The 22661-nt window shown below is 35.5% G+C and overlaps 1 protein-coding gene and 1 pseudogene across 4 annotated transcripts; both read right to left on the minus strand.

Moving 5' to 3' along the window:
- Nucleotides 1-1713: 1713 nt before the first annotated feature.
- Nucleotides 1714-14516, minus strand: LOC18014791 (translation initiation factor IF-2). Of its 4 annotated transcripts, none has more exons than XM_024154350.1 (8): nucleotides 14412-14516; nucleotides 5372-5416; nucleotides 4593-4725; nucleotides 4406-4475; nucleotides 3969-4326; nucleotides 2580-3632; nucleotides 2346-2492; nucleotides 1714-2266 (listed from the first exon to the last, which is right to left on the minus strand). In XM_024154350.1, the coding sequence occupies exons 2-8, from the start codon at nucleotides 5396-5398 to the stop codon at nucleotides 1832-1834; spliced, it is 2223 nt and encodes a 740-aa protein (XP_024010118.1). In that variant the 5' UTR covers nucleotides 5399-5416; nucleotides 14412-14516; the 3' UTR covers nucleotides 1714-1831. The 4 variants fall into 4 exon arrangements, with proteins under 4 accessions (XP_024010118.1, XP_006396940.1, XP_024010119.1 ...); XM_006396877.2 differs by lacking the exon at nucleotides 14412-14516 and adding an exon at nucleotides 5935-6045; XM_024154351.1 differs by lacking the exon at nucleotides 14412-14516 and having other exon boundaries at nucleotides 5372-5868.
- A 1677-nt stretch (nucleotides 14517-16193) lies between these two features.
- LOC18014792 lies at nucleotides 16194-17264 on the minus strand (annotated as a pseudogene).
- Nucleotides 17265-22661: the final 5397 nt, after the last annotated feature.

The raw sequence follows: 22661 nt of genomic DNA on the forward strand, positions 1-22661 counted from the left end.
CTTAGCCTCTACTTTCTCTGATTCCTGAGACATTTTTAATCCCATTGGAGGATGGATTACAGAGACAGCTTCAGGTTGTACACCTTTGGAGGTGTTCATTGCGGCCTCTGCCTCTACTTTCTCGGCATGTGCTATCAGCAAACAATCATCGATATCTTCATCATCTGCTTCCTCATCGGGTTGTCTTGACTCAGCCAAAGAAGAGGCAATGAAATTTGTTGGTCTTAAGGACTTTCGCCGTTCCCTCGCAATTTGAACTTCAAGACTGTCCTTCCGTTTCAATCTCACCATTTCACCATTTACTGACTCCTTGAATGTGACAAATAAATTCACAGACTTGTCAGACTTATGCAGCGAAAGGAAGAATTTGTACTCTCGAGGAGTAACTATTACACATGGACAACTCCCATCACCATTAAGCTCAGCTAGAACATCATCAAACCAGTAGGAAATCTCCACCGAAACAGCTCTCGTGTCTAATCCGAACTCATGCGCAATCAGATTTCTCAAATCATCTGGTCCGGACACATCTTTGCAATTTATGCACCTTCCACGCCGAGATATGTCCATTTTGAAATCCCATTCTCCTGTATAGTACCTTATCCACGTTCCCGCCATAACAAGAATGAACGCATCCACTGCAATTCGCGAACACCATATCTATATAACTACTAGAAAATCGCGAACACCAGACCAAAAAAATACGAAAATAACAATGACAAATCTATGGGTGTACAATCATAGGATTAAGTAACTAACTGTGGTTGTTGTCCTCTTGATCTTCGCATAATTTCCCTTTCAATTTCAACATCTTCTGGAAAGGGAAACTAGGGTTTCTAATTTGGTTAGAGTATTTTGTTTCTTATTTTTACCAATTTATCTCCATTATCTCTAATTAACTACACTTTTCCCGCCAAAATTAAAAAGATACTGCAAAGGGTAGTTTATTGTGTAATTAGTTGGGTAGTTTCCGGCCCATAACCGAGGCCCATAAAGGTGGTTTTTGGGAATTTCATTCCCAAATTCGAAATTAGGCCCAAAAAACGACCCAATCACGCGCGTGAGTGCTCTCTTCCCGCCTGTTACGCGCCCGGACGTAGACTTCGCCTGGGACCCACGGTATTTTCTGTGTCTGTCTCTCTCTAAGGAACAGACTACACTGTCTCTCTCTCTCTCTCAGAAAAAAGGGTAAGCTTGCCAGAAAATATGTCCCTACCCCGACCAATTAAAACTTAAAACTACCTATTTCTCAAATTAAAACTTAAAAATGTCCTTATTTTCAAAACAACTCTAAATTTAAAAGGTTATGGTTCTTTGCTTATTATTGTTTTTTAAAACTTAGTTACTCTGAACCGTGTAATTAATTGGCTTTTACGAATAAGGTTCAGACTACTTTGAAATGGATTAGTGGAGTTGTAGGTATTCGATGGTCTAGTGATCTTTGCATTAGGATAATCTTATCTCGTCCATGTCATGAAAGCAGAGGGTTTAGTAATGCATACATATTACTTAGTAATGACTTAGGATCATTCAATTTACAAAAAGGAAGAAAAAATTCCGGTAAAAATTAGTCAAGAATTAGCAAATATAAACTTGATATAATGAAAAAAAAAATGTAGAGATGGTTCGTGGTAAATGCAAACTTGATGATGTAAGAAATTGATTCTTATTACATATATAAGATGTATAAAAAAGTTACCAAACTTGATGATGTAAGAAAACAAAATTGATAAATAATATGACAGTTTCTTCTGTAACACACAAAAAATATATCATCAGCGTAACATACCTAAACAATAAGATTAAAAAATTGATTAGGGTTGATCAATTTTCAACACTCGATTCTCACAGCTCCACTCTCAGAGGAAACGAACTTAGGTTTTCTAATGACTGGCTCCATGCACTGAATCACATCTCCGACTTCAAAGTCATTCCAATCTCCCATCACAAGCCCACAGTCGTTCCCTTTCCCGACCTGTTCCACGTCTTGTTTCTCACGTTTCAGCGACGCACACGAGCCTTCAAAGACCACTTCACCGCTCCGCAAAAGCCTCATCAGCCCGCTTCTACATACCCGACCATCCATCACTTTGCAACCCGCAATGCTCACTCCATCTTCTTCGCTTCTTTTCTTTCCTAAGATCTTGAAAATGCTAAGTACCTCGGCCTCACCAGCCACCTCCAGCTCCGATACTCCCGGTGCTTTCTCTACTATCAAGTTCCCGATGTCTTCGAGCAAATGGTATATCACACGGTGATGGAATACCTAAGAGATTATCACCCATTGGTTACAATATTAGTGTGAAAGCAAAACGCAAAACTTGGCGTTTGAAGCCATATGATACCTTGACGCTGGCTTGAGCCGCGGAAAGATTAACAGAGTTTCCCCCCTTGACGTTAAACCCAACAATACACGCACCGCAAGCTTGTGCCTTGTCTAAATCAGATTGAGAAATTGCTCCCACTCCGCTATATACAATGTTCACAAAAACCTATCCAAAAAAAAAATCAACAACAATCAACAAACACAGAGAGTCAATAAGCAACAACCAAAACAGATAGGTTTTACTTTAACGCACCTGTGGGCTATTTAATGTTCTTAGCGCATCAGAAACAGCCTGTGCCGTTCCTTGCACGTCAGATTTCACTATTATCGGTAACTCAACCCTAACAAACCCTTCTCCAGACTCTGTTTCTGCTGTCTCTGCTTCCGCTAATCTCGCTTCCTCTGCTTTCAACAACCGATCTTTCTCATATTTCCTTTTCCTCCCTTCGCTCAGCATTTTCGCACGTTCCTCTGATTCCACCACAATGACGTCGTCACCAGCCATCGGAAGACCCTTAAGCCCTTCAATCTCGACAGGCAGCGCAGGTGTTGCTCGGTCCGTTAGCTTACCAATCATGTCCCTGATACCTCTTAGTCTTCCCCACTGAGACCCAATGACTACGTGATTACCGCTCAGTAAAGTCCCGGCCTTTACGATAATGGTGGCCAACGGTCCACGGCCTTTGTCGAGCCGAGCCTCCACCACATATGCTTGAGCTGGTCCGTCCACTCTTGCTTTAAGGTCCATATCCACGGCTTGGAGAAGCAGAGCTTCTTCTAGTTTGTCTAGCCCTGTGCTCTTCATTGCAGAAACCTCAACAACCTGAACGTTTCCTCCAATATCCTCAAGCTCGATCCCCTCAGCTGCGAGCTGTTGCTTAACTCTTTCCGGATTAGCTCCTGGTTTATCGCATTTGTTAATCGCAACCACAATCGGAACATTCGCCGACCTGGCGTGCGCAATAGCTTCCAGAGTCTGCGGCATTACCCCATCATCTGCAGCAACTACCAATACGACTATATCAGTCACAGCAGCTCCACGAGCACGCATCTCACTGAAAGCAGCGTGTCCCGGCGTGTCGAGGAAGGTGATTGAAGTGCCGGAATCCGGCATGCCAACGACGAATGCACCCACGTGCTGAGTGATTCCACCGGCTTCTCTAGCTGCCACAGATGTGTTTCTTAGAGCGTCAAGCAAAGAGGTTTTTCCATGGTCGACATGGCCCATTACTGTTACAACCGGAGGCCGTGGGAGGATTTCTGATCCTTCTGTGGTATGTTGCCTCCTAACATTGATCCCGATTTCCTGCAGAGGATGAGAAAGCAAAAACAGAGGTACATTAAATATTCTATCTTGATAAAAAAATCCGAACAAAAAAGAGCCCTTTTAGAAACTAAAAAATCTCAAATTGGCTAAAATGGTTATGCCTTTTAGATATTTAAAAACTGAAACCAAATCTTGAACTCCTTTGAAACCAAAGATGTATCCGAAAGCCAAAACCAAACCCAAACTGTACTATACAAGATTATTTTTACTTAGGTTACTATTATTCAGAAAGAGAATTCAACCGACGTCGACAACATTGTTGACCAGCAAAATCCATTATCTTGGAAGTTGGAACTAGAGGTAGAATCACCTTACCATTGCAAGGAGCTCGGCTTCATCGACACTGATTGTGTCGAATTCCGAACTAACGGATTCCCCAACGTTGACGAGAATGCTCTGCAGAACCGCCACTGGCTCACCAGTACGCTTGGAAAGCTCGAGTAATGTCATGCCTTCAAATATGTCGACTGTCTTCTCAGGCAAACCCTTTGCCAATCTTTTCAGCCTAGGAGGCACATAAGGAGCTTCAACGGGTGGCGTATCCAGTTTTTTCTCCCGTTTCGAGAACTTTCCTTTGGTTTTCACAGTCTGTTTCTTGCGTTCACGATGACTCAGTGGACGATCAGGATCCTCTTTTCTTCTTGCCAATGTTTCTCGGCTTGCATGAAAATACCTGTTAAACGAATAGCTCAACACAGGCCAGTGAACATTTATAAGAGAGGAAGATGGAAAACTCTAGGAAAATGGTTTACCTTACGGATGTTTCGGTTGAGAAAGATTCACGACTAGAAGACCAATTTGATAGAGAGCTAAAACAGAAGCCTAAGCAAGAATAAGAAGGGTGAGAAAAAGGTTTGTTTTTTCTCAGTTTCTAACAAGGTGTCAATGTTAGGAGACAATTCGCAACCAACTGTGAGTGAACACCTTTTTTACGCTTACCATTTATATACCGAGCGAATGAAAAAGAGACACTTTCGGAAGCGCTTCTCAAAACCGCCGAGGAAATCTGCCTCTCTGTAGATGATGCTACTCGTGGAAGAACCAAACCTCTTTTAAAAGAGGCTTGAATGCCCTGTAAATACGTTAAGTTACTTGAGGCATCCGTAAACATATGTGAAATACTAATAAACATGAGACCGAAATGCTGATACGTATGGAAAAAAATTCGAAGAATGTGCAATTACTCACCTTACCAAACAAACTAGATAAAAATGCAGACTAATTATATATTACTAAATGAAACAAATGATTCATAATATTTTGATATTTCACTTCCATTTCCCAACAATAAATGAAATACAAACAGCTTAGACAATGAAATCAATAAATAACAATTCAAATTCATCCATGGATAGATATATACTCGTGCGTCTAATCACATTCATTCAAATGCAGATTTGTTTTACCAATCACTAGGAACAACAATGGCAAGCTAAAGGCCTAACAGCAATTTACAGAGAGAAACAGCATAAAAACCAAGTATCCAACATCCTTAGAAACCAAAACACCAAACATGAATACGACATTTTCAATGGAGATAACAAGAATTGTTCGATAGCTTGACCACTAAAACTATGCAACAATTAAGCAAATGCCAAGTAAGAAAAAGGAAATTGAAGCTAAAGCTAAAAGCCTTTCGCTCAAATTCCTCAAGAGAAATTGGGAAGTTTGATGAAATTCACTAAAGAAGAGAGGCATAGAGAGAGTACGAAAAGTACCTTCTTGCCTAAGTGCCTTAACGCCATTCATACGTCAATGAGTCTCTGCATTGAAACAGCAACCAAAAAAAAAACTCAAATTTGATAATCCTATAAACTTCCATTAGGTCATTTACTAACAAAAACCAAATTTATCAGTTAAAAGAAAGAACTTGAGAGAATCAAACGCATGTCCTAACTGATTCTTCTCGACCCAAAACCTACAGCAAAAATCTTAAGTTACACAATTTATAACTAGATTCTTCGTTAAATGTTCGAGATGGTAAGGTTTCCTGTAAATCTTTTCAATTGGTTTTTTTTCTTAAACATGGAGATACAGATTCCCTGGGTCAGAGTCAGATAGCACCAGAGATCAACAACGATTGACTCAAGTAAAAACATTCCTTGAAGAAAAGTGAGAAGCATAACTAATGAAGCATATCGATTTTGGGATAGATAAGCAGCAACTTCGTGTGGGCAAATAAACGAACACCTTGCGTGCATACAAACTCAAACGAACAAATGAATATACACATCAAATTAAGCGAATATATATATCTGATAAGATCCAACAGGGATCTTACCTTAATCGAACAGAAAGGGGAGAAGTTCAGAGGAAGAGTTAAAGGGAGAGAAGAGAAATTAGAGAGAAAGAAGGTTCTGGAATTAATCCAATTTCATATGATCGTAATCGATAAGGCTTTACAACGACAAAAGGAGACTAAATACACAAGCATAGAAAACAATGGCATAAATGGTAAATAAGCTGAGATAATAAAAGACTTGGGCTTCTATCTTCTCTTTAAATCCGCAGGCCTAATAATAATCCAAGGTCTCCAGTGTTTGGGTCATAACAATACCGCCCCCTAAAAAGACTCACCTTGTCCTCAAGGTGATAATCTACAACTCCTTCGAACAGATCTCTCCTCCTATCAAGCTCAAGAGACATACACCACTCCATAACTCCAATGGGTTCTGCATAACTCATTTTCTTTGAGACGTATATGGCTTTAACTGATGTTCCCTTCTTTGCCTTCTGCCATAACGTCTTCGGGAATAAGAGCCTGATATACCATGGAGTGCATACTACCGTAAAGGAAAGAAGTCAAAGGGAGAAGAAGCAAAGTCAACTACTTGCTGAGCTGGCAGTTTGTTAGAGATATTTTTAGATAAAAGTCTCAAGAGTCAATGTGAGCCCTTGTTATATAAAAGGGAGTAGTCAAATTAGTTGGATTTCATCGGGAGTTTGTTAGAGAAGTCTGGGCTTGTTCTCTGATTTGTGGAGTTCAAGAGGAATTTGCCTTTCAAGTTCATACGCTTGGGGTGTGTAATTCTGATTTCTAATCAATAAAGAGTGAATTTCTTATCAAATTGGTGCGTCGTGAGCGCTCTGGATCTGAACGATCGCGAATTGGTGAAGAATGAAGCAGTCGAAATAAACGTCGGAACCAGAACCTTCGACGAAGGAAGCCATGGCTCTTGAAGCCTTAGCGACGACGGTGATGAAGCACAAAACTCAACAAATTGAAAGCGAGACGGAGACGCGAGAGATGATTAAGGAGCTAGCGTCACAAGTCGATTCACGATTCTCAGAAATCATGGATTATTTGAGAGGTGATTCAGCTGCTTCACCGGAGGTGCGTGAATACACGAATCCAAATCACGGGAAACAGACGCCTCAGGTACGTTTTCCAAACTTGGAACCAGGCCTTAATTCCAGATCTAATGATGGTAGACCTCGGAATTTAGTCATGAGTAGTCGCGAAAGCATGATGCGACGAGCTGAACTTCCGATCTTCAATGGCGAAGATTCGTATGGTTGGATTGCTTTAGCTGAGAGATTTTTCAGGATTGGGGGTTATACTGAAGAAGACAAGCTGAATACAGTTTCTATAAGTTTGGTGGGGGATGTTTTGAGCTGGTTTAACAGTGAAACACATCGGAAACCTTTTGAGGATTGGAAAGACTTTAAGAATCGGTTGTTTGCACGGTTCAGTAAAGAGAAATTGCGTGATCCGAGCCAACCATTCTTCAATATCACACAGACGGGTACAGTGGCAGAGTACATACACCTGTTTGAAGATCTTTCTCCTCAGGTAGCAGGATTGACAGATAAACAGAAAGAAGGGATATTCATGAATGGATTAACTCCAGACATGAGAGAAGTGGTAAATGTGTGTAAACCAGTGGATCTTCCAGAGATGATATCTTCGGCTTACCAAATGGAGAATAGTTTTTTGCATATGGTGGTGAAGAAAGAAATGCAACAAGCTAACAGATCCTTGGTTCACCAGGTGAACAAATCTTACTCTAGTCAATCAGTGCCACCATGGAAGATGAAACAGTTAACAGCAAATACGGCGTCAAACAATACCAAACTATCCAACACCAGACCGCAGCTCAGACTAACAGAAGCACAAATTGCAGAAAAGAAGAGATTGGGATTATGTTTTAAATGTGATGAGAAATGGTCTAAGGTGCATCGCTGCTCAAATCAGACGTTGCAAGTGTTAACGGTGGTAAATGGATTCGAAATGGAGATATTGGACCAGAATCTGATTGAGATAGAGGATGAATACATGGTGGAAGAACCCGAGCTAATGGAATTATCCTTAAACTCATTTTTAGGGATAAAATCTCCAACGACAACCAAGCTTAAGGGTACAGTCAAGAAAAGTACAGTGGTGGTAATGTTGGACAGTGGAGCAACCCATAATTTCATCACACCAGACCTCATTAAACGAGCTCACCTTAAAACAGTACAACACCCTCAACTGGAGATTTTGTTGGGTACAGGGGTGTCAGTTCAAGGTACCGGAGTTTGCAAAGATGTGCAACTGATGTTACAAGGGTTGACATTCAAGGTAGATTTCATTGTGTTGGAACTCGGTAGTGCTGATATAATATTGGGTGTTCAATGGCTGAGAACACTTGGCAAATGTCAGATCGATTGGGAGACACATGAGTTCTCATTTTTGTATCAAGGACGCCAAGTTACTCTCGTGGGGGATCCATCTCTACATTCCACAAATCTGACATTGAAACATTTGCAACCGGACTTTGCGGCTCACAAACAAGGAGTTATGTTGAATTTGCTGACAACTCCAACATCGCAACGCAAAGAACAAGTGATATCAGCACCCATCGCAGAGGTTTTGGCAAAATATGAACATGTTTTCAGATACCCACGGGTTTACCACCTTTGAGAGGCAGGGAACATGTCATTAACCTCCATCCGGGAATGGGTCCAATCAGCGTAAGACCTTATAGGTATCCGCATGCCCATAAAGAAGCAATGGAAAAACTGGTAAAAGAAATGTTGGATGGTGGGTTGATTCGACCAAGCCGTAGTCCGTACTCAAGCCCGGTTTTATTGGTTAAAAAGAAGGATAACTCCTGGCGTTTCTGCGTTGATTACAGGGCACTGAACCGAGCTACGATACCGGACAAGTACCCTATTCCTATGATAGATCAACTTCTGGATGAGTTGCACGGTGCGAAGCTATTTTCGAAGTTGGATTTAAGATCTGGCTATCACCAAATCAGGATGGAAGAGAAGGACATCGAAAAGACAGCTTTTCGAACTCACGACAGTCACTATGAGTTTCTAGTGATGCCATTTGGGCTAACTAATGCACCGGCAACATTCCAAGCTCTGATGAATGAGGTGTTTAAGGAGTTTCTGCGTAAATTTGTGTTAATATTTTTCGATGATATTCTCATCTATAGTTCGAATATCTCGGAACATAGCAAACACTTGGAAATGGTTTTGCAAGTCTTTGAGGATCAGCACTTATTTGCTAACAAAAAGAAGTGTTCCTTTGGGGAAGAATCAGTAGAGTATCTCGGCCATATTATATCATCGAAAGGAGTAGCAACAGATCCTCAAAAGATTGCTGCAGTGGAAAAATGGCCGACACCAAGAACAGTAAAGGAACTTAGAGGATTTCTGGGTTTGACAGGCTATTACAGACGATTTGTACACCACTATGGATTGTTAGCAAAACCTCTAACGGAACTCCTAAAAAAAGATCAGTTCGAGTGGTCCAGTGATGCACAGAATGCTTTTGATAACCTGAAACAAGCAATGATCTCTACTCCAGTGCTCGCATTACCAGATTTTACTCAAGTCTTTGTGGTAGAATCCGATGCTTCAGGGTATGGGTTGGGCGCAGTGTTGATGCAAGGGAAGCACCCAATTGCTTACTTCAGTCATGGCCTATCTGAGAGAGAACAGCTCAAACCTATCTATGAAAGAGAGTTAATGGCCATAGTTTTGGCGATTCAAAAGTGGAGGCACTATTTGATGGGCAGAAGATTTGTGGTAAGGACTGATCAACAGAGTCTTAAGTACCTATTGGAGCAGAGGGAGGTTACTTTAGACTACCAACGATGGCTTACAAGGATTATGGGATATGACTTTGACATTGAATATAAAGTGGGGAGTGAGAACAAGGTGGCTGATGGGTTATCTAGAATAATTCCATCCACAACAACATTGTTATATTCCATAACGATTCCTTCAAGCCTACAGCTTCAGGATTTGTTAAAAGAGATAGACGAAGATGAAGAGATACAAGAGTTAATTCGTAAGCTGACAGTGGGTGAATCAGTTAAGGCAGGATACTCTATTAATGATGGAAGGTTATTTTACAACAGGAAACTGGTTTTACCGCAACAATCACGTCATATTCCTATGCTGTTAAAGGAGTACCATGACAGTGTATTGGGTGGTCACGGAGGAGTTTTAAAAACATTGATGCGTCTTCGGTCTATGTTCTATTGGAGGAAAATGAGAGCAACTATACAGAAGTATGTGTCGGAATGCTCAGTTTGTCAGGCCAATAAATATTCAACACTCTCACCGGCGGGATTACTCCAACCAATCGAACCTCCAAAACAGATATGGGAAGATCTCTCCATGGATTTCATTGAAGGGCTTCCGAAATCACATAGCATCAATGTCATCCTGGTAGTAGTTGATCGGCTGAGCAAGTATAGTCACTTCATTGGTCTTAAGCACCCCTTTACAGCTTTCGACGTGGCTCAAAAATTTGTTCAGGAAATCATTCGACTTCATGGGTACCCTCGTTCTATAATCTCCGATCGTGACAAAATCTTTCTCAGCAACTTCTGGAAAGAGTGCTTTAAAGCATCTGGAACCAAGCTTCGGTTTAGCACGGCATTCCATCCTCAGTCGGACGGTCAAACTGAGGTGTTAAACAGATGTCTTGAGACCTATCTTCGTTGCTTTGCTTCGCAACAACCTAAGTCGTGGGCAAAATATCTGGCTTGGGCAGAATTGTGGTACAATACATCATTCCACACGTCCACGCAGTGTACTCCATTTCAGCTCGTTTATGGAAGAGAACCTCCAGCATTATTGTCATATGAAGAAGGGTCAACAAGTAACTTTGAATTAGAGACAATGTTGAAGGAACGTGATGCGATGTTGTCAATGGTTAAGCAGAATCTATTAAGGGCACAGAGCATTATGAAAAATAACGCAGATAAGCACCGGAGGGATCTTGAATTTGAAGTCGGTGCAAAAGTGTTCCTTAAGCTTAGACCATATCGCCAACAATCCGTAAGTAAAAGACTCTGTCAGAAGTTAGCTGCTCGATATTATGGCCCTTTTGAAGTGTTGGAGAGAATTGGGAAAGTGGCATACAGGCTTAAACTTCCGGCTGAGTCTAAAATCCACCCGGTGTTTCACATTTCACAATTAAAACCGGTGATCGGAGAAGGTTCCATAGTGACCCCTTTACCAACAGAAGTAACAACTAATGAGGAGTTGGTTATCGAACCAGAAGATCTGTTGCAGTCATGTTATGGAACAGAGGGTCATTTGGAGGTGTTAGTAAAGTGGAAGGGCCTTCCGGAACATGAGAACTCGTGGTTAAAGATAAGAGACTTCAAGCATCAGTTTCCATTATTTCCACTTGAGGACAAGCTGGTTCTGAAACGCGGGGGTGTTGATATACCATGGAGTGCATACTACCGTAAAGGAAAGAAGTCAAAGGGAGAAGAAGCAAAGTCAACTACTTGCTGAGCTGGCAGTTTGTTAGAGATATTTTTAGATAAAAGTCTCAAGAGTCAATGTGAGCCCTTGTTATATAAAAGGGAGTAGTCAAATTAGTTGGATTTCATCGGGAGTTTGTTAGAGAAGTCTGAGCTTGTTCTCTGATTTGTGGAGTTCAAGAGGAATTTGCCTTTCAAGTTCATACGCTTGGGGTGTGTAATTCTGATTTCTAATCAATAAAGAGTGAATTTCTTATCAGAGCCAAACCAGTCTTCCCACTGGTTGAACTGAATTCTCAAGCTGATCTGCTGCCTTGGCCATTTTGGGAACGTCTTCAGTTCTTAAGAGAGAAACCCGCCAGCTCTTCATCAAGTGTCCAAACTCATCACTGAACCTGGTGTTGTTAAGAAGGGAAATGATCATATCACATCTAGTTTCTTCTCTCTTCAAAAACTCCACAAGAGAAGTACCCATATAAATTTTCAGAATCGGTTTCACCCTTGCTGTTTCTCCTTTGAGTTTGTACCCCACAGACTCAGTCAAAATTAATTTCAGCAGTGATTTCCATTGCGAATTCACCTTGGTAATTTCAGATGAATCTGTCGCTTCACTCCACACACCTACGAACGATACTGAAAATTGGACAGCTTGGTGATCATCTTCGCTCCAGTTTACCCACCAGTTTCTTTCCAAGAAGCTCCCACTTACTTTACACCTTCCTGTGCCTTCCTCTAATGTGAATAAGTTGATACGTCCCACGGTGCTATTTGTATTTCCCAAGTCAAGGAGATATAATTTCTCAACAACACCGTAGCACAATAACAAATTCCACTTCTGGTCAAAAAATCCTGGACAAGAATTTTCTGTTTCCTTTTTCCTAGCACACACAGCCATAAGATGTATCCAAGAATATGAACCCAACCTTTCCAGCTTCTTTTCCTTACCACCAACAGATTCATTTTCGTTTTTGCAGGTTTTAACCTCATCTCCATGACCATGATTACACTTAATTACTCTTTGCAAGAATCTCCGCCAAACTGGTTCACCATGTACTCTACACTGATGCTTGCTGAGCCGGCCTGGATCACGAGGTCGTTTACCGAAGGTTCTTTCTAGTGGAGCTCTAATCTCGTCAACAAAATTTGCATCCCAAGTAACTATATTTGATTCAAGATATCAAGGTACCTTTGCTGTTCCTTCACTCATATTGCTTCCATAATAAAAGATTTTGTTGGTCTCCACCAAATAAGCTTCGACGCTTATTTCCTTTTCTGATCCACCCAGCAATTCCCTTGCACTTGAAATTTGTTGTCTCTCTAAACCCTTTAATTGAGTTGCTCTATCCACCCTTTCAGAAGGTTCTTGTGAAACTCCTCGAAATCCGATTACACGAACCCTTGTCATTGGCTGAGGGGCTCCTTCCCCACTGTAAAGTATTTTAAACCAGTCCCCAAGAGCCTTTGTAACTATGATCCCCCCAGGCTCCCAAATTTGGTTAACCTGAGAATGATTAGAGACTCTTCCCGTCATGAGTACTCTATCAGCAATCGATAATCCCATGAATTGTTTCTCTTCAATACCACCTCTCAGTGAGATACCCCGAGCAGATCTCATGTCGTCTCCGGTATGACTAGCTTTCCCGTGTTTCTGTTTATCGAGTCTGTTTCCACGAAGAAAATCTCGATCAACTTTTTCCCTCATCAGGTCATCTTTATTGCAAGGACTCAACAGTATCTGTGATTGCACACCTAAACCAAACTTCCTAATAGCCCTTGATGTTTTCCCCAATTGTTCTCCTGTCTTTGCAGTTCCCGTCAGATTATTCTTTTCTTTCCCCTTGAGCCGTGCTCTTTTTGTCGGTTCATGTCGACTCTGCCGTTTCCTTACATGTCCTCTCCAACCTCTACAATTAGGAGAATCCAGAAACATTCCATAGTTCATACAGGCTTGCACCAAATCAGGTCGTTGTTTTGGCATGGCTGATTTTTTCATCACTCTTGAGACGTTATCACCACGGTAGTGGAACAGCCCTTGTGACGTTTCATGGTGCCTCTTTCGTGATCCTCTTTTATGAACCTTGTGATAGCTTCGTTTGGCAGGTATCTCCATGCTTCTGTGTCTTTGAATTCTCGTTGGCTCCTTGGACGACCAAGGCTCACGAGCGGTTTCCCCATAATCAATGAAATGAGACACACGCTTTACCCCTGTATCAACAACTGATCTACTTCCCCGTCGAATCTGCTTATTATTTTTACGATCTCTAAAACACGAGCCTTGAAACATACCATAGCACTGGAGAGCTCGCACCAAATCAGGACGTGGTGTGTACCTAGTTGACATGAATCTTTCTAACTCCGAGATTTTCCCTGGCCATCTTACACTCAGAGAACCTACACCTACGAGTAACATCCCTTACTCTGTTTTGAATCCGGTTATCAACCAGTTCAAAATGAACTTGAGTCTGTTTGAAGAGTTTTAAATCGTCATCCTGCAAACTCGTTTTTGGATTTTCAGTCGACGAAATTCCCCAGTGAAGTTTGTGGGTTCTGGATTTGTTTTTGCTCAACCAGCTCCACATCCTGGTGTTTCTGGAGCTCCGGTGTTCCTCTTCGGCGTGCCCATTCCAGATCAATCATCATCAGACGGTCGTACAGCTCTTTGAGAACTTGATATTGTTCCTCGGTGAGAGGCATTTTTTCACAGTCAAGAGGAAGGCTGTGCTCTGATACCAATTGATAAGATCCAACAGGGATCTTACCTTAATCGAACAGAAAGGGGAGAAGTTCAGAGGAAGAGTTAAAGGGAGAGAAGAGAAATTAGAGAGAAAGAAGGTTCTGGAATTAATCCAATTTCATATGATCGTAATCGATAAGGCTTTACAACGACAAAAAGAGACTAAATACACAAGCATAGAAAACAATGGCATAAATGGTAAATAAGCTGAGATAATAAAAGACTTGGGCTTCTATCTTCTCTTTAAATCCGCAGGCCCAATAATAATCCAAGGTCTCCAGTGTTTGGGTCATAACAATATCTAACCTTGAAAGCTATGGGAAGTGTGGTCGAAGACTGAAAATCTCCCGTCTTGTGGACTCTTGTCTCAGACAATCGTTGCAGATTGGTCGGAACTGAGAAGCGAAGAAGAAGAAAAACAAAACTTTAAAGAAGAAGGACAAAGATCAAATTTCACAAAAACCTTTTTTTTTCTTCCATGTTCCTACAACGTATCTGGACTTTTTAGTTGTTAAACCCAAGTCCATTTGGATTTTTAGCCCCCGTGTATTTGTTAAAACAATTGATACCTTCTTTTTCTGGTTCTGCTCTATACCATTTATGATTTATATAAACAAGTTAAAAATTTCTAATCATACCAAGAACAACTTTAAACTGAATTTTCCGCGTCTTGCGCAGACTGATATAACTTTTCATTTGATTGTTTGAAAATTTAATAGTAGTTTCATTTATTTTTTATTCTTTATTGTTGAATATATTTGTTTGTTAAATTTTTTTTGCATTTTAGTGTTTGGAAACATGATCGTGAAAACAATGTAGAAAAAAATAGAAAAAATATATTAGTATCTAAATAATTTAGTTTAAATAGTTTGAGATCTTTTGATCACTGTTTTGTGTAATTTAGACGTAGTTTTTTTAAGTATCGTACGAACTTATTTGATTGATCACTGTTCTATATATTTTAGATATGGTTTTTTTAATTACTGTACAAACTTATTCGAAAAAAGGTCAAACAATTTAAAAGGGTGTAAAAGAATTAGAAAGAAGTCGTACATATTTATACTATGAAGTCGAAAACCCTAATCTAGACATCACAAATACCGTCTGAAAAAAACCTAAAAAAAAATCATAAAATCAATAAATAGTCTAAAATTTTGGTTTTATAATTTTTTAAACTTTTTGTTAGTTTTTTTTTAATTTTGGTTTTATAAAATTTTAGAAATGGTTTAATTTGACAGCGTAATTAAGCATTAAAATATAATAATTTAAACCGGTTTATTTTAAGTTTATCTTGCACATTATCATATATCATATAAAAACTAATAAAAAATGATATGTAATTGAAAATGTGGCTAAACAGTCTTTTTGCAGCCAAAACTCATTTAAAGCTGACACGTAAGCAAAATGCTGTGAATTCGATGTGAACGCGACACATCAACAAATCACTACATAAATAAGTATATAGATCATACAACAATTAAACATGTTTATTCTCAATTACAGCTTTTTGGTTCTGTTTTAAACCATTTACAGTTCTTTGAACATCATATATATAGCTTTTGTTCTGTCAACAATGTAGTATATATAGATGTATAATATAAAATATTTGCTCTTTTGTTTTTGGACTCCGACATAGTTTTTTTTTTAATGATAAAAGGCTTAAAAGGTTTCTATTCACCCTAAACTCTTTTGTTCCTTTTTTTGTTCTTCTTTGATTCCTCTATCCAATAAATAATTAAGTGAACTTGAGAACCATAATTAGTGAATCCCTTTTACAAGTCTTTAGATTTGTGATCCTGTTAATCCTTCACAACTCGAGTTTTCTTTTACAACTAAGTTCTAAATTTAAATTAATATTGAGAGAGGTTTGATAAAATTTGGACTTTGAAACCTCTCCACCTTGTAGTTCAGACACTAAGAAATCCAATCCCAAACATATTATGGATTTTTAATAGAGCACTCAAATTCGAATGCTATAATTAAAAAGTAGCGAATTCAGCAAACTTGCAACCACAAAAAAAAAAGAGTTTAGGATAGTGAAAACAACACCGGTCAAACTAAAGAATATTGGGTGTAAACTTATCTGCATCAAACGATAACAGTTAAGCATTTTACAATGTGAGGACCCATTTGCCCGTCCATCACAAGCTCGTACCACTACACTTTACCCCAAATCTCTCCTCGTTGTTGTCTTTCCAAAGCAATCTCCGCACACCAAATCTCCGTTGTTGACTTCCCGGCTACTTGATAATGTTTAGAAATGAACAGAGCCAATTTCCCACCGTAACTCACTGTCTTCGACAACGCGTAACAAGTCGTCTTACGCAGCAATTCTTCCACACCTTTCACCACTCTCCAGCACCTCTGCTTTGAATCATACACTCTCAATTTTCTATTGCAATAATCATAATAGTACACTACATTGTCAATGACACACGCATTCTCCCAATCCCTAGAAATGAGCACCTCATCTAATCCCCATTTACTTTCCTTAGGCTCATAAACAAAGCTATTCCGACGATCTCTCATGTAAATCTTATCCTCCATCACCACAGAACCAGTCCACAAGTAGCCTAGCTCTATGCCAGGCTTTTTAATCTCAGGCTCCCAAATTTGAGTTTCTGTATCCAAGACCATGACTCCCTCATAATTGATTATGTAAATCTTACCGTCGATGATGTCAGCGACCTTATGGTTCCCCATGCACATAGGAGTGTCAGAGATGCGCTGTACCGTGTGAGATCTACAGACAATGCTTAACGCACTCGATGTAAATTCCCTACCGTACATTCCTCCCACCACATATATCTTAGAGCCCACGGCTACGTAGGTTCCATTGGAAGGCATAAGAGGAAGCGACTGGATTATGACCAACCGGTTGCTGTTGACTCTCCGGCAGAGAATACACAAACGGTATTCATTGGTTATTTTGTTAAAGACAACAGCATATAGGCAATGTTCGCTGCAGCCTAACAATGATCGTCTCGTGTACAGCTCAGGCGATGCAACGAGTGATTGAAAACTCTTGGAAACAAGAGAGATTATCGGATAATAGCATCTTGCCACACGTGCCACGATATCGACAATGAGGTCATATGGAAGCGACGTAATCAGAAACGGCGGTTGCTGCTTGTTCTCTGCCCTAACTGTGGAAGACATATTTATAGAGGATACCACAAATCCTTTGTTAATTCCTAATTTTCTAGAGTTGAGTCGATCTCGATCTTCTCCTGCTTTATTTTTGTGACCTAGCTTTCTCTCCCGTCTCTTAACAAAAAGAAAAAGAAGGAAATATGAATAATTAGAATAATCATTTTGTTATGAATGAAGAACCATTGTGTCTTTCTATTGTACACTTTCATTTATAACTGCTAATTTATTCAAATGTTACAATTCATGAATCTTTGAACACTTGTGTCTTTTTATTATACCTTTTTATTTATAACTGTCAATTTATTCAAACATTACAATTTTACGGTTGTATCTTTTTATTTTATTTTATTAATTGTACTATTTCGTACATAACATAACTTCTGATTATCAATAGTTGCTTCTCTGAATACTTATGTCTTTTCAAGATTATATATATTTTGTTCATTGTTTATTATATCTTTTATTGATTTTTTTTATAATGCTCTCTTACTTTGAAAAACAACATCTTATATATCAATTTATTGTTGATAAACTTCAAATTAACTTAAAATTCCTTAAATACAAACATTGTTCATTTGCAAGAAATTTTTATAGAAATGGTGTTACAAGAAATTTTTTTTAGTAGATGGTTAGTCATGAATAAAAAAAACTTGAAATGAAAGGAAAAATCTGCTCATTTCCCAAGAAAATATTTTTGGAACAAAAGCCAAAAAATTTGGACTAAAAAAAAAATGGTAATTCTCATGGCAATTATATCACTAATCTTAAAAGGTAATATTTTATTTTATCTTATGAGTTTTTTAGTTATATATTTTTTTTTAAAAATTTATTCAGCCATAAATAAAGAAAAACTTGAATTGAAGGATCTACCATCTGCTTATTATCTAGAAAATATGAGACAATTATATAATTGATTTGACACAAGAAACATGATATACCAATAATGAGGATTAAAGATGCACTTTAACACGACTAATAGATTTGGATATGAATTGAAAAAGAAGACAACAAAGAATCCAATTTATGTGAAAGTTATGAAGATTTTAGTTTGGAAAAAAAAATGAAAAATCACAAAATTTTCAAAACAAAATAAAAGGCTAGGAAGAACAAAAAAACCTTAATATGTGAAGAACAATATGAAAAACTATTATTGAACCATTGTGTCTTTCTATTAATATTATTTTTTATTAATTATACTTTTTCATGTACAATAATTATTTTTAAGAAAAGTTATTATTATAAGGTTGTGTCTTTTTGTTTGAATTTTTTAGATTATAACTTTCCGTGAAAAACTATGAATGAACTGTTGTGTATTTCTATTAAATATTTTTTAAATTATATATTTTTGTATATAACTACTAATTTTATGAACAGTTGTTATTGTATGGTTGTGTCTTTTCGTTTGTTATTAGTAAGTATTGTTTATTTAGTGAATCTATGATTCTATTTTTAATGGAAAATGAATGCTGAAATTTTAAAAGTTACCGTTTTTTTAGTGAATCATTGCAACTATTGAGTTTATGGTTATTTCTCTAAATATTGTAATTCTAGAGATTATGGTTATTTTACCAACCACTGCAGCTCTTGAGTTTATGGTTTATTTACTAAACATTACAACTATTGAATTTAAGGTTATTTTACCAATCATTACACCTATTGAGTTAATGGTTATTAAACCATTGCAACTGTTGAAATTATGCTTTTTCTAAACTATTGTGACTATTCATTTGTATCCTTTAGAATTCTATAAAATAAAAACTATGAGTGGACCATTGTGTCTTTCTGTTTATTTTTTATTTTTAATTAGTTATACATTTTTCGTGTATATATACTAATTTATTCAATGGTTAGAATTCTGCAGTTGTGTCTTTTCATTTTATTTTATTAATTATACAATTTTGTACATAAACGCTGATTATGAAAGATTGCTTCTCTTAATGCTTATGTCTTTTCAAGATTGTATATACATTTTGTTCCATTTTTCATTATTTTTTAATTGAATTTTTTAATAATGCTCACTAATTTTAAAAAACATCTTCTACATCAATTTTTTGTTGATAAAATTCAAATTAACTTAGAAATCTTTGAGAAAATTATTCTTCATTTGCAAGCAATTGTTACTGAAATGGTGTTAGATGAATTTGTTTAAGTAGATGGTTAGCCATGAATAAAGAGAAACTTGAAATAGAGCGTGAAAGATCTGTTCATTCCCCAAGAAAATATTTTTGGAACAAAAGCCAAATAATTTAAACTAAAAATCGTAATTCTCTTGGCAATTTTATTACTAATCTTTAAAATGCAACATAATATTTTTTTCTATGCATTTTTAGTTATATATATATATATTTTAATTCTATTCAGCCATGAATAAAGAAGAACTTGAATTAGGCGGTCTCACATCCGCTCAATATCTAGAAAATATTTTTGAAATAAAATTCAAAAAATTAGGACTAAACAAAAAAATGATAATTTTTTGGCAAGCTAATTACTAATTTTAGAAGGCAACATAATCTTTTGTCCTATAAGTTTATTAGTTATATTTAAAAATCTAGTTTTAAAATTTAATTTATGATTAAATATGCAAGTGTAGCACTACTTTTGATTATACTAGAACAGTTATATAATTTATTTGACATAAGAAACATGATACACCAAACTATAATGGGGATTAAAATGCACTTTTAAAAGTAGATAATGCAACTAATAGATTTAGATGTTAAGTGACAAAAAAAAGACAAAGAAAAAGCCAATTTATGTGAAAGTGATGAAGATTTTAGTATTGAAAATAAGAAAATAAAAAATCACAAAAAATTTCAAGACAAAAGAAAAGACTAGGAAGAACAAAAAAAAAACATAAATCTGTGAAAAAAATAGCAATATGAAAAACTATGAATGAACCATTTTCTCTTTATATTTATTATTATTTTTAAATTAATTGTAATAATTTGTGTATAACAGTTTTTAATATAAAAGGTTATTTAAATTTTGTATTTTTTATAATTAGTAAGTTTACTTTTTACAATTATGATCTGGTTATTAATTTTTTCAAACTTTTAAGTTTTTTTTATACTAATCGGTTTTTAAAGTTATCTTTTCTATTATTAATATTTTTTTTCTAATGTTATTAACTTGGACTTTTATGATAAATTCACATTTTCATTTTTTTTTCATTTTTAGCAACACTAAGAGAAATCAATTATAAATTTGTTTTTTATATTTTTAATTAAATTTTTGCTTTTATTATCGATTTACATGTTTTTTAAAAATAATTTTTTCATTTCAGATTAGAAATTAATTATTAATTTTGCTTTTTATGATTAATATTATATATCAAAAATTAGTTAGATTTTTTTTACACGTGTCAAATCTAATCAATTAACGTGACACATGTCGCTATTATGTGAGTTAGCAACTTCAAATCATTCTCCTTTATATAATAACTAGGAGAGAACTTGCGCATATGCGCGGATCTTATTTTAGTTTATATTTTAAATAATATATTTTAAGAATTTGTATTGAATTTTATGTTTACTATCAATGTTTTTACGTTTAAAATTTTTATATTTTCTTCGGTTTTTTCTTAATAATATATTATTTATAATTTCTTCTACACCAGTTATGTCAAATAGTCTATTTTTTTCCTAAGATAATCAGAAACTAAAATCTATTATTTTATTTTTTGTTACGTAATAATTCACTTAAAAATATACGTTGAATATCAGAGAGGAATATACATTTTTATTTTTTTGGTTAAATATTTTTGATTGATTCCATTTTTTTATTTTTTTTTAAAACCATGTATGACATTTTTGTGTTGATTAACCATGTAATTACATTTTTGTCATTATTCTACAAAACGATGCAAACTACAAAAATGCATGTGCGTCAATTATTTTATGTGATACAAGTATTGCAATCATTTTTGAAAACTGATACTAATGTTAAAATCAATTAAGTACAAATGATATAAAAATAACATCAGTTGTTTATAAATGATATAAATGTTAGCATCAATTATTGAGAAATGATATATACATTGACATCAGTTACTATAACCGAATAAATGTTAGCATCAGTTATTAAGAAATGATATATACAATGACATCAGTTACTATAACCGAAGCAAATATTAGCATCAATTATATTAATTGATGTAAATGTAACATCATTTCTTATAATTGATACATATTAACATCGATTATTAAAATTGATTAACTTTTTTTATAACTGATGCAAATTATTTGCATCATCACTTTCAGAATCATTTATTTAAGTGATCTAAATTTTTTTTGCATCATATATAACTAATACAAATATAGAAAATAAGTGATGTAAAATGCCTTTTTTTTTGTAGTGATTCTATCTTTTTACTATTATTTTTAAATAACTTTTATTCGTTTATTAAATATTCTTTGTGTTTTATAATTTTATTAGTTGTAATTTTATATAAGATTATTTTAAACTTCTTAACTTATACGGTCACAATATTTTTTCACTTGAATTAAAATTTAATTATATTTTTAGTTTAAAAATAAAATTTAAATCACTTAAAAAAAGAAAATAGAATAATGCATTTAAAAGTTTTGTATTATACAGTATTTATAAGTTTTTATATATAAAAGTAGATTTAAATTTATTTTAATATATATACATGTATATATTAATATTTATTTATGTTTTTTAATTTAATTGCTTTAAATTTTATTAATTATTTATTTTATTAAAAATGGGACAGGTGTCACTTTCTCCACTGCTAAGGTGTCATTCAGCTGGAGAAAGTTGATTGTCTTTTATATATAAGACTAGGTGAATAGCCGCACATTAAATGCGGGTTTTTCTTTTTAATTATTTAAAATTTTTTTTATATATATTTATAAAAATTAATATAATCATCATTTGTTACTTACTTACTTGTTAATATTAAATTCTAAAAATATTAAAATATTAATTTAAAATACATATTAAATATTATTTAATAATTTATAATTATATTAAAATTAATAAATATTCTTCAATATTTTTCATTAATTATAACATAAATTTTGTTTAACATTTACACAAATATTAATTAATAATTAATTAATAAAAAAACTAAAATTAATATAATCGATCATTTCATTTGTTACTTATTAGTATTTTATTATAAATAATCTTAAAATTTTAATTTAAAATACATATTAAATATTATTAAGTAATTTACTGTTATATAAAAATTAAATACATATCTATTAATATTTTTAATTAGCTATAACATAAATTTTTGTTTAACATTAATATAAATGCTAGTTAAGAGTCAATTAATAAAATGAACTTTTCATTTTTTTAATGTTTTAAAATTTAATATTAAAATTTATTTATTAAGATTTAAGTGACAGGTGTCTACCTCTCCAATGCTGATGTGTC

This window comes from Eutrema salsugineum, unplaced genomic scaffold, assembly GCF_000478725.1.
Source record: "Eutrema salsugineum unplaced genomic scaffold, Eutsalg1_0 scaffold_3, whole genome shotgun sequence".
NCBI classification, from domain to species: Eukaryota; Viridiplantae; Streptophyta; class Magnoliopsida; order Brassicales; family Brassicaceae; genus Eutrema; species Eutrema salsugineum.